General features: G+C 43.4%; 1 protein-coding gene across 6 annotated transcripts in view; it reads right to left on the bottom strand.

Annotated features, from left to right (window-relative positions):
- The window catches only part of HLTF (helicase like transcription factor), a 397,768-nt gene that overhangs the window by 68,853 nt on the left and 315,367 nt on the right, over positions 1–13,548 (bottom strand). For all 6 annotated transcript variants that reach the window (XM_085635054.1, XM_085635052.1, XM_085635053.1 and 3 more), the window contains one exon: positions 8,058–8,183. In XM_085635054.1, the coding sequence (XP_085491180.1) occupies positions 8,058–8,183 (126 nt within the window). The remainder of the gene's footprint in view (positions 1–8,057; positions 8,184–13,548) is intronic.

Below are 13,548 nucleotides of genomic sequence, written 5' to 3' on the forward strand. Positions count from 1 at the left end.
CTCTATGAGGGGGGAGCTCAGGGATGTTTTATTTTGTAGCACATGGGTTGTCCTAAAAAGCCTATGTGAGTGTGGGGTGTGTGCAAAAATAGTGCAGTGCTGAATGAGTGAGTGAATTTAATACTGCCTACAGGTTGAGCAATAAACTTTATTGAGCTCACCTGTGACAGGATTAAAAAGCTATAATGAGCCTATCAGAACTATAAAGGCTTCATTAGCTAGATCAACATGATCCAGCCGCAATGATCTATTAAAGTATCTCGGCTTTCATCAGGATCTATGTAGTGCAGCAACTGCCAAACAAAAAAATGCACCAAATGTGAAACTACAAATTATAACAACAGTGTGTTAATACTGAACCAGATGGTTGTGTGCTCATTCTGGTCCATCAATGAGACCAATTAGGTGAGGAAAAGTTGCCACAACTTTCCGGTGCTAAAATTAGCAAATGGTACAGGCGCCAACTGCTCAAGTGGAGCAGTTATTTTCGTGGCGGCCGACCGCCACTAGACATGTTTCTGGACCCCTGGGTAGAGAGGTTACGCAACAAAAACAATGCACATCCTGGGCAGAGGTGTCACACCTCCTCCCCCAGGATGGGCCAGTGCTCAGAGAGGGAAGCTTCAAAGGCCTGCCGCCTTTGTAAGCGACGCACAGTCTCTGCTGCTAGCAACAGATGGCAGCCCGACGTTTACACCCCCAATTTGGGCAGGAAAACCGGTGGGAAACCCAAGAATAGTAGGTGTGCCCACCTTTGCCAACTCCACCCCTAAGGTGGGAGAGGCAAGGTGAAGCACATCTTTCAGTCCCTGGCATCTAGAAGATGGGGAGACCCCCTTCAATCAAGGCTAGGTCTATGCCCCCTCCCACAAAAGGGTGGTATAATGGAGGGTGTAGTCACACCAGGTAAGGTGCCCATTGGCCCTACCTACTACTCCCCTAAAAAGCCTCCTAAATGTAGTATTTAGGTGGCTCTTTCAGACCTACAAACTAGATATGTGACGACCTAAGAAGGAAGAAGACGATCATGTAGAGTAAACAATGACTGCCTTGGCCCCAGCTCTACCAGTCTGTCTGCAGCTTCTGTGAACCTGCGACCAGTCCTCCAGCCTGCAACCCCTGAAAACCTTGGAAGGACTGCAGCCTTCGATAAAGACTCCAGTCTCCTGTGGACAGCGGACTTGTCCAAGAAGAAAGAAACTACAAGGACCCCGGATCCAGCTAGATCCGCCTCTCCTGCCCACACTGCACCCGATGCCCATGGCCAAAGTCTGAGTGGCTCACCCGTGCAGTGAAGTCTCCCCAGGTCTCACAGTTTGCAGAGTTTGTGCCCATTCCGCGTTTGGAACTGGTGCCTTAGTGGCTTGATTATGTGAAAACGTCATTGGGAGAAAGGATGGCAATGGTTACGCTGTGCAACCTTTCCCCATTCCAAGATGGCCACCACGGTAACTCTAGATATCAGGACCTTTTTACTAGAGGCCCAACATGGTATTTAAACGCTCGTGAACACGGGCGGGTGTCTGCTATTCTGAATTCCTGAGACGTGTCCATTTCTGCTGCCCTTATGCGTAGGATTGGCCAACATGTGTCGATCTTCATTGTTGGTGGTTTTCGTGAGTTCGCTCTTGCTACGTGAGGTCGATCTTCTTAGTTGAAGTGAGAGTGGTCTTCACCGGATCGTGTTCGTGGAAGGTTCCACTGTCTTCATTTCCTCGTTCCGCGAATTGCACTCTGTATGCGGGTGTTTCGGAAGAGCTATTTCTTCATCAATTCGGTTTCAGGCGTGCTCAATTCTCCCCGAGCCACCTTGCCTTGCTCGGACTCTATTAAGCGTTCTTCTGGGGATTTCTGTTTGTGGGCTATGGAACTGGACGAGGATCTTTTCTTTTGCGTGCCGAGTAATTTTGGATAAAGCACCATTCATTGTCATTGCAACATTGTGAATATATGTCAAATTATTTAGATATTGAGGGTTCAGGACTCCGTGAGATAATTGTGTTGCTATGTTGTTAGCCACTCAATTCATTTAGTGCTGGAAAAGGAATTGGCGCGATTGAAACCTGTCTTGATACATTTCTACTGATTTGTATAATATTAGATATCAAACTATATTGTTTATCTTGGTATTAGATTTATGGGCCTGGAATGTATATTAATTTAAGCTGATGAGTTCTTCACGCTATCTGAACACACCTTTCCTCCCTAAAGGTCTTCCTCCCAGGCGTACCTTACCTATCTCACTGCAGAGCGAGCAGGGATCGCGGTTCCAGCTGGATCCGGAGCCCATCTTTTCTAAAAAGGTCCGCTCTCCACGGGAGACTGGAGTCTTTTTCGAAGGCAGCAGTCATGCCAGAGTTCGCTGGCTGCTGAAGACAGGCCAGTAGGGCTGGGGCCAAGGTAGTTGTCTTCAGTTTTCTCTGCAGAGAGGTCTTCTTTCTTCTTAGGTCGTAGCAGATCTATTTTCTAGGTCTGGGGGAGCCACCTAAATACTAAAATTAGGGGCGTCTTAAGGGAATAGTAGGTAAGGCCAATGAGCACCTTATCGGAGTTGACTACACCCTCTATTATGCCACCCTCCTGTGGGAGGGAGCATAGACCTAGCCCTGCTTAGAAGGGTCTCCCCCTCTTCAAGATAGCGGGACTGAAAGATGTGCTTCACCTCGCCTTCCCCACCTTAGGGATGGAGTTGGCAGAGGTGGACACACCTCCTATGCTGTTAAGTTTTCACAACAGGTTTCCTGGCCAAAGTGGGAGTGTAAACCGGGGACTGCCATCTGCTGCTAGCAGCAGAGACTGGGGATCACATTACAAAGGCGGCACATTATAAAGGGAAGCCTTCCCTTCAAGCACAGGCCCATCCTGAGGGAGGAGGTGTCACACCTCTGTCCAGTATATACATTATTTCTGGTCCCAGAGAGCAGAGGCTCTCCACCCAGGGGTCTACAAACATGTCCGGTGGTGGCTGGCTGCCTACAGTCAGTCAGAGACCACACCAAGGTAGGTAGGTTTCAGGGTGCACCCCTGAGATGCGGTACAACAATTCTCACACTGGCATCAGTGTGGAGTTATTGAGGAGTAGTTTGGTACCAAACACTCCTGTGCTCATTGAAGCCATTATGGCACTGTGGAACTCGAGTTGTCGACCTTCCAGCCCATGTACTCTCTATGGCTCTACTGGCATATACAATATAAATGAATGGGCCCTAATATTGCAGGGGCATATCTGCTCATGCAGATATGCCCTCACCTGTGGTATAGAGCACTCTGCCTTACCGCTTTGAGGCCTGCTAGAGGGGTGACTTACCTTTACCTTCAGGCAGTGTTGGCTGGCATGGTACCCAGTTAGGGTGCCATGTCGACTTTGTCGTTTTCCTACCTCACAGGGACATGCAAGCTGCAAAGCGAGTGGCATGGTCCCTGTGAGGGGTGTCCCAGGGGACCCTCTTCAGCTCACCGGCTTTAGGTACCAAAGGGTATTATATTCTAGGGACTTACAGGGGGCAGAAATACCAATTTTGGATGTGTTTTGGGAGAGAAGCACTGGCACAGCGGACCTGGCTGACATGGACCTTGTGCACTAAAATGAGAATCACATGAAAACAGGCAAAAAGTGGGGGCTAACCATGTAAAAAGATGCACTTTCTCACACTGAATAGAAACTATGAAAAGCAGAAACTTCCTCCCAATTAAAAAACAAAATTTATGAAGTGCTGTTCTAGACTTGTAGTAATGTGTTTGTTTCCCTACAGACTACAACCTGGTACACAATTTGCAACTTAACTTTGATTTTTATTTAGAGAAATTGGGATTTGACATTTGCACTGCAGTGAGTTACAGAAATACTTGAAATCTGTTAAATCTTTTAAACCTATACTTTGAGTTGAATGCCTTTATGAAACCTCCAGGTATTTTGTACTTTAAGTAACTCCGGCTACGGTTGAGGTTTACATGTTTGCACGCTTGGTCACCTTGCCGCATACACAATAAAGTTCTGTGATCCATCAGTCTCAATAAAGATCACAATTAACCAATGCTTCCCATGTTTAATGTGGTCATTTAGTGCCAAATGGCAGATATTTCTATGATATTTCTGACTCTTTTTTACCTTGAGCTACCCCCAAACTGCTGATCCACTCTAAGACCTTTGTGGACTCACAGGCTTGGTGACTATTAAAAGTGTCTTGGGTCGCATAATACGATTGGAAAACTATTGCTTAAACTTTTAAATCAGCCTGGTCTCCCTTCAAAAACATCCCTTGGCCTGGAATGAGTGCCTAGCAAGTAATCAGGATTAACAGTCTTCTGTAAGTGCCGCCTCCTAGAAGGATCATTTTCTCTGGACGAGGCTTTCATGCAGCTATGCCATCAGTTTTGTAGCATCTGCTATTTTGCCTTTTTTGTCATGTGTATCTTTACTCTCCAAAGACATGGTCTTTTGACATCCTCAGACACAGAACACTTGAGAGGAGTATCTCTGCATGTTTCAATCCCTGAAGGCCTCCTTCTTATGCACCGGAAGTATACATTTAAAGTAGTCCTCAGCCAAGGAGTGGTGATTGTGCTAATCAACACTTCTGTGAAACAACGTCACCCGGGATAGAGAGACTTGAGCCTCAAACTTTATGGCAAGGGTGACCTTTAAATGGATTCGGAATATAGGAAAAACATCCCAGTACTAAAAGGAACCTACACCAAAGCATTTGCATGTGAGAAATGGCCTATGCATTCGGGCCCTGTGACATAGCCACTGTATTGCCTAACAAAACTGTGCCGATTTAGGGGGCGCTTCCTGGAATCTAAAAGTATCCATTCAACATCAAAGAGATCCCATTGAGCATGGTAAGTTGGGTACCTAATGCCTCCATCAACATTGAGTAGACTGTGAACAGCAACAATGTCTGCGAGTGACATGTTATACATATAAGAGAGGGAATCAGAAGGATGTAGGCAGGAGTATAGCTCCTGTACGGTCCAGCACTGGGCAGACCCTGAACACAGGTGAGACATCAGTCAGCTCTGAAGGGCCAAAGGTTCCCATCCCTGCAATAATTGTAACATAATTCTTTAAGCATTTCCGTGGAGGAAAAAAGTACCATATTCTCAATGGAAACCAAGCAAACCTACAAATTCAAGTGACAAACTGAGCAAATGCTTGAAAACAAGGGCTTCCACTAAATAAGAGAAATCACGGAAAGAATAGTTTATTTCCAACAACTACCTTTGAGAAAAGGAAAATAATCACAGTAAAGGGAAGCATTGTCGATTAAGACATATGGCCAACACGGAGGCAGAGCCTGGTTTGGCACTGCCCCAAGGCTTCAACATTGTAACTCTTAATCGAGGGGCTCGGGGTGGTGGCATTGCTATCTTCAAAGCTGGTTACACCTGCACTCATATTAAGGAGGCCCTTGGTGGGCTGTGAAAGCGCTCGCTTCAAGATTGTCTTTAATGCCAACTTCACATTGTCTGGGCTCCTGATCTATCGCCCGCCTGGCCCCTCTAAAGAGTTTAGGAATGCACTGATTGCTGTAGCGGGTACATTGGCCATCAGATTAGCCAATTTTAGCATCATTGGTGACCTGAATCTACATCTAGACACCATTCAAGACTGCGAGATAGGCAACTTCCTCGCAGATCCTGCCCCCCTCCAGCTTACACAGCATGTCCTAGGCTGCACCCACTCTGCTGGACACCCACTAGATCTGGTTTCCTCCAATTTACCTACACTCACGGTGTATATGCCAACTCCGATGAGCTGGTCTGATCATTACCTGATATCCATGGCTCTGCTGGGAGTAGGCCCCCTTGAGGGGGTAACTCGGAAATTAGTCTTAAAAAGCCTGTGGTCCAAACTTGACACCTAACAGTTCCATGCCCTTCTCCTGATGCATACACCTAACCGGACGGATGACCCTGATGTGGCTGAAAGCACTCTCCGACTGGATCCCTCACTCCCTTGATACTCTCGTTCCCACTAGGTGGTCACAGAGCCGGAACAGGCATCCTAGCCCGTGGTATAATAGCAATCTGGCCACAGCCCGGAAAGTCTGCAAAAGCATGGAACGGGCGTGGAGATGGGACTATGATCCAGTCCTGAAAAGGCAATATCGGGAAGCTATGAAAAACTATCACAGTGCCATCCAGGAGGAAAGAGCTGCCTAATTTGCGGACGTGATCAGAAACAGCAGCAACCGAGCCAAATGCATCTTCTCCGTATTTAAAGATCTCAAATCATTGGGGCAATTTAAAGCTTCCTCCCTCTCCTCAAATCAGCAATGTAAAGTCCTTGCCACCTTCTTTGTCAAGAAGGTTGAGAACATCTACAGGACTTTTTCTCACTCTGAGATCAGGACAGGCCCGCACGTGGGCCCCACACTCTCTGTCTTTCAGGCGCTTTCAGAAGAGGAGATGCACACGATCTGCAAGAAAATTAAATCAGGTTCCCATGCAGACCCCCTTAAACCAGACCAATTCCTTAAATCCCTGCCTCTGCTTCTTTCCCTGCTTTTGCCAGCTGATCAATATATCCCTGTCCATGGCGGTATTCCCCAGGGCTTGGAAACTGGCCAAAGTGGTCCCTCTACTAAAAAACCCCACACTAGATGATTCTAAACCAGAGAACTTTCGCCTGATCTCTCTCTTGCCATGGGTATCTAAGATTGCCGAAGCCTATATCAATTCCATCCTTGCGAGGTTCGTTGAAAATAATGATTTGCTTGACCTTTTCCAGAATGGATTTGGCCCTCGTCACAGCACGGAGACTGCCCTCCTGGCTGTAACTGAACAACTAAGGGGCGCACTAGATGCAGGGCGCACGTCAGCTCTGATACTATTTGATCTGAGCACAGCGTTTGATACAGTGTCCCACCAGATCCTGCTGCAACGCCTGGAGGAGGCAGGCATTGGGGGTCCGGCCATGGGTTGGTTTGTCCCTTTTCTATTCAAGAGAACCTTTCATGTGTCGGTGCCTCCTTTCAGCTCCCAGGTACATGCTATCCACCAAGCGGTCCAACAGGGTTCGGCTCTTTCTCACCCTACATACCCACTCGCCAGTTACGCTCAATGGGCCAACATCTGGCCGTTGTCCCCCAGGTGAGAAAAACTCGAGCAGAAGGACGGTCCTTTCGCGTCCTTGCTGCGAAACTCTGGAACTCTCTCCCTGTGAGCATCAGAAGCATTAACAACCATGCTCAATTCTGTAAAGCCATTAAAACACATCACTTTCCTGCTTAATGGGTCTCCATTGCCTGTCCAACGGTTTAACATTTTGCAGTTTCAACGCCAGGACGCCCCTTTGCTGGGGCAGCTGTTGCACTTTATAACTCATATAACATAACATAAATATCGCACAAAGTAAATTTAAGTCAGAAAACAGAAAAAGGGCACAGGCCAGAGTAAAAGGGTCTGCTCACAAAGAATGTAAAAAGGGAAAGTGCTGGATGTAGGCTGTAGAGGTCCATGGGAGGTTGCATGCAGGTTGGAACATTTCCCTCTCGTTGTTCCCTTATAAGTAGAGGAAAATGAAGAAGGGGTATAGGCAGTGGTGCAGATATATATCCTACAACTTATTTTTAAAAATCTGATTCGGTTTTTACATTTATGTTAAAAAATAAAATATGTAAAGAGGATGTTGCCTTCATGTAGGCATAGGTTTAGCCCACTGGGTACACTATTTGGGTTGGTGAGTAGCGAGAGGAAAAAACCCTAAATAAAAAATTACGGACCTCTATTTCTAGAGCTTTATTTATCCATTTAAATGTTATTTGCGACCCAGTATGTGGGATGGCATATATGAATACTGGTAAAAATCCCAAGAAAGAAATACATCAGCAATAAGCCCATTTAAATTTACGAATGCTTTTACTGCCTGCAATAGGCTTCTCAAGGTTAATCACAAAAATAAAATGTCGTACAAGTATGTAATTCCTTAGGTATGTCGTATTCTACGGATAAACACACCTTTTTTCTACAACATATGTTTGTCAGAGTGCCATTTTTTCATTTTTGTGAATTTACGATTAGAAAAAATACACATTCATTTGATCTTGAATTACTTTTGTACTGGAGATCCACTTCTTTTCAGTCTTTTCTCCAGTTTCCTGGTCCAATTCCTCTGCAGGGCATTCAACCAAATTTTCCAAAGAAAGATTGTTCCTGCAAAGAGGACATTTGGCATGGGGCTGAAGCAAAAAGAAAGGCAGAATTTAATATTGTGAAATAAACGTATGCTTTTTTTTTGTATGACAAAAAACGTTTTCAGGATCAAGACAATGTCACATATTCAATGTGTTTAATAATATAATGCGAATCCATCCGTACCACAATCTATGCATTTATTACAATTATGCAGCAAAACTTAAATTAAACTCTTGTGCATTGTGCAATGGTAAATCGGTTGGGTAACCAGGTTATTTTGAAGATTCTGGTTTTAGCCTAGCTCTCTGCACACACCTCCAACACCAACCCTCAGCCATAATCTCTTAGTTTATTAACCTTTGGTAAATAAAATAATCTGTGAATGACTTAATACAGAGTACAGGAGTTGCAAAAGGTTTATTGGAAGGAAGGCCCCATCCCATTACAGTGCATTTGAAGATTCCCAAACATGAATGACAATGGGAGATAGCTGCTATAGTGTTCAGACTTCTTCCAAAGGTGTATTTCATCATGAACTTAAGCACTGACTTTAAAGCTAAACTCCAGAGCTCAGTATTTACATATACCTTTCTGTGGGACCTACTTCTTAATAACCACGGACAATGCCTTAGTGCTATGTATTAGAGCATTTAGAATGGCTAATTACTCCTGGATTCAACAAATCCCTAAAGGATGTGGGCATGCTGGACATCCCACTTAATGAACCAGAAGCACCAATGACGCCAGAAAGGCTATGCCAATATCAAAATAGACAGCAAAAAATGCATCATATATAACCTATAGCCAAAATAGGCAACACAAGTAAAATGGGGAGTCTAATAAAATACTCTTTAAAGCCAATTATTCATGATGTAGAGTTTACCTAGCAGCCACAGTGATAGTAAAATATGCCCTAAACCAAACCCCAGAACCACATTGGTATTGGCAAAAAAACAGCATGATGGAATGCCACGGATGTTTATGAAAAAATGTTGCAGTGGTATTGCCGGGTTAGACCAAAACCATCTCATCTTTCTGTGGCGTGCAAAATAGTCTTTAGAATGAGAAAGTTCAAGCAGGACACACAGTTTTAATGCATCCCTGTCAGATGCTTTCAGGGGCCAGGGTAGTGCCATCTGATTTGAAACAGCTTACACACTGTTGTTGCTTCACTTTTTCAGCCTTGCGAGATGTTCGAGCAGCATGAAGGAGACTAGACTAAAACTTGGAATGTGACACATGCTGCTTTACTTTTCTGTCTATATTGGCTTACTGATATAAAATCCGATGGCGAGCTAGTCATCTGTGCAGCTCAAGTTGATTGTTCTTAAAACAAACATTGGCAAAGCTCTTAGGCCTAGCGCTGGGTGACAGATTCGTCAATGCTTGATTTAATTATGGCTTTTGTAAAATGCATTGGGGGGGGGGGGGGGGGATCTGCTGGGCTCTCATTAACATATTTTAAAAAAGCTTTTGCTAAAAGCAAAGTTATTTTTTGGTCTCATAAGACACACATTTCTAAAATAGACCCCATCTCTTAAAGGAACTACTTTGTGTGTGGGTGGCAGAATGTGGTCACTCACGTTGAAATTAGCCCATAGCCACGGACAATGGTTCAAGTGGACTGACCCATAACCACATGCAGTATGCTGTAGTGGGTAGAATAAAAATGTGACTGATACAATACAGACCAACAGATGAAGAGGGCTGGGTGGAAACCTCTATAACAGTGGTTCTTAACCTTTTGAATTCTGTGGACTCTCTCTTGATCATTACTCAATTCTGGGGACCCCTATTTAATAATTATTGAAATCTGGGGTCCCCCAGGTAATCATTACTGGAATCTAGGGAACCTAGCCTAATCAATACCAATGATTTGAACCGCAAAATAATACACACTAATATGGAAACAAGTAAGAAAGTCTGAGCAGTTCTTTTTTTTTTTTAAACTTATTTTTTACTGGTTTTCACAAGAACACAAATATTTTATCCGTCAAGGCTTATCTTGAACATTGCATTCTTATTTGAACAAAATAATCGAAAACATCTCCCACCCATCCATCCCCCGTTTCAGGCACAAGCTATCATTTGTATACAAGATCCGTATTTAACACCCATGCGGACTCAGTGATACATATCTATGCATATAAAGTTTAGTATATAAGCAATACATACATGGTGTATATTGTTCTACCTAGTACAATTTCTACACCATCTGACAACATTTGCAGTCCTGGACTATACATTCTGTCACTATTCTTGTACGTCTTTGGCCACAAACTCCTCCATCATTGCATTACATACAGTCCAGTGAGATTGGTACCCTTCGCATCCCTTTCTGTTCTTCTCTTTGTAGCTCTGCTCCCTCCGCCCTTCCCCATCACACAACCTCATTATACCAGTCTAACAATTTGGGCGGCCTGGTAGCTTTCCACCTCATGGTTATATTTCTTTTTGCCAAAATCAGTGCAAGATTCACAAATCTGGGGGTGGGATCTCCCTTTTTCTTCTTGGGATCTAGACCTAATATGCAACAGTCCAGTGACCGAATGTTACCGGTCGGTGCCACACTATTCACTATTTCTTGCACAGTTGACCATAGTGCAGTAATCTTGGGCTGTCCCACAACATATGTAATAAACCGGCAGTTGGGGAATGGCAGAGGGGACAATCACCTGATACCTCTGGGAACATTCTGCTGAGCTTGTGGGGGGTTAAATAGGCACGGTGCACAATCATGAGCTGGATAAATTTAAACTTCGGGTTCCTAGAGATCTTATACGGGTTTTCTAACACTATCACCCACTCCTTATCCGTGAGTGAACGGCCGACATCTGTGTCCCACCTATCACGATTCACCTGCAGCGAAACATACGTGTGTGTGCGGATACCCCGGTGCAGCCATTTTGTCAGGTGACTTCCGTTACCCATCAACTATTGCATATGTGTTGGTGCATGGGTCTGCGGCTCATCCCCTCCAGGGGCCCAAACCATTTTGATATAGCGAGAAATGTGTGCATGTAGTAGAAGTCTGAGCTGTTCTTAATTCAAAGGAGGCCACGTATCGTCCATACTGTATTCTGTAAGATGCATATGCACTGCTCCCACAAATCAATCTGAGGGTACCACCTAATTTTTAGCCTCTAATTTCACATTTCTTAACGTTTACATAAAGTTGTATATGTTTATTTTTTCAGTTTGCTTCTTTATTTATATAAACTTTATTATTCTGTTAATAATATGCAATTCTCTACTCAGCTATGTCCCCCCTGAGTAGGTGTCATAGATCCTATGAGTCTCCATACGACAAGTTAAGAAACGCTCCCATATAAGGAAGTATATTACATATATAATTCTACTAAAATCAAAAGGTCTTACTTAAACTGTCCCTAACAAGAGGTGAAAGATATAAAGCCTCACAAAGGTCTTAAATCCTGGCTCTATGTGTCATTGAAATTTATGGACAACGTTTTTCCTCTACCTCATCTCTATTCTGTAACACCAAGAGACCTTTTTACCTTTGACAGCAAATTTCTGTAATCTAAAAAACACCACAGAAATAGATCTGAAGTAATATGGGATGTAGGAATACATAAAAAAAAGTCACCATGAAGCGTAACCTGTACTTAATCTGATGCACTGCAGCATGCCCATGAAATACACAGACTTTTTACTTTAGCAAACTGGGGGAGAGAACAATTAAGTACTCTTTAGACGTCTGGTCTCCAGGAACTGCTCAGCCACAATAGCCACCCACTCTGGAGCGGAAATCTATCACATAGTCCTTCTATAAGGCATCTAGACTCATTCACAAGTTTTAATGATGATAACATCACAAGGAACATAGCAAAAAGCACTAGCACCTACTTGGTACCTGCATGAGAATGGTTATCTACTGGGTTACGATGGTTTTACCACTAAAGCACCCCAGAATGAAAATGACAACCCTAATTGAAATACAGGTCTTACTGTGGTTGTTTGGCAGGGTTTGGGCTACAAAGCCACTCCCAAATAAGAGCGGATGAAGAGCTTCAACACTTATTGGCAAAGCTTAAAAACAGATGTGCAGAGAGAAAGAATACAAAATAAGACCAGGGAAATTATTATTACAGATTCAGAATTAAGGGGGACATCAAGAATCATAGTTGGTTCAGTGAGCAATTATCACTAAGGAAATTTGGTATTATCAATTAGGGTTTGAAACATCTTTTTGACAGTAAGTCTTTCTGCTGCACTTCAAAACAAAAACATGCTTAACTTGGACTTCACATACTCCTAAAAATCAAGGCAAACTTATCTAATTAGAACAGTTTTGTGACTCAGAGATAAGTGTCCTACTCATGAAATGGCACACACCAGAACACATGGCCTCCAAGATGTAAAAACTATTGAGTTTCCATAAAAGCAAACCCCTTTCTCCCATCCCATTCAAACATTAGAAATATTTTCCCAGTTTTGGCAGAGATCCTCCTGTCATGCAAACCGGAACTGGTATTTCCTCTAAAACACTGCTACCGGAAACTATACCTACTCTGGTGCAAACAAAGATCTTCACGTTCCACTTAGTAAACTGGATTCCGGTCAGAGTGGCCAAGGTTAAATTACCTGACTCAAACCCCTGTTGGAACTGTAATGAAGCCCCAAGGGACTTCAAATATATATTCTTCAGTTGTAACTTGGATAAAATATATAGGGGAAAGGTGGCAGAAAACGTATCTAGCATATCTAAACTACCTTTGTACTTGATTGTCCCCTAATATATGGTGTCCACTTGACAAATTCAATGAAGATTAGCCCTGGCTTTAGTAAGCCCATTGCACCAGTATCCACCTTATATTCACAATAGGTCATCAGACTGGTCCTTGCAAAGTGCGGTCTGCTTAACAAACACCCCTTCCCTTAATGACCACCCTCTACTTCTCTACTCTTTTATACTTCTCAATGCTTTCATAGTCTCTTCTTTTTTATTTTTGGGGAACACTTTTTAGTTATATATGACCATCTTTGATCTTACAACTTACGGTCACCTGTTATTGCTCCCATCCATCAAACATCAAATGCTTCCCATCTGCGCTTTATCATCTTGTCTATGACTTGCCAATATGCATCATTTTACTTATGAAAATGTTTGTCCGTTTCCATTATGCAAGGTTTTCTTATGAGGAGGATAGCCTGGCAATCTATTAAGTGTGCTCTGGCAGAAAGTAACAACCAAACATTTCACAGAAGTGAAATCTAGTTTAAAGGTCCTTCTTACAAAGGTCCTACCAAACAAAACTATGATCTGAAAAACTACTGATTAGGTGACCTATGATACAATTAATTGAGTCATGTTCATAACCAGTGGAAAAACTACTGTCATTAAAAATGTGATTTAAATCCAAAATACTTTCTGTTCATGACATTATT

This window comes from Triturus cristatus, chromosome 11 (assembly GCF_964204655.1).
Source record: "Triturus cristatus chromosome 11, aTriCri1.1, whole genome shotgun sequence".
NCBI classification, from domain to species: Eukaryota; Metazoa; Chordata; class Amphibia; order Caudata; family Salamandridae; genus Triturus; species Triturus cristatus.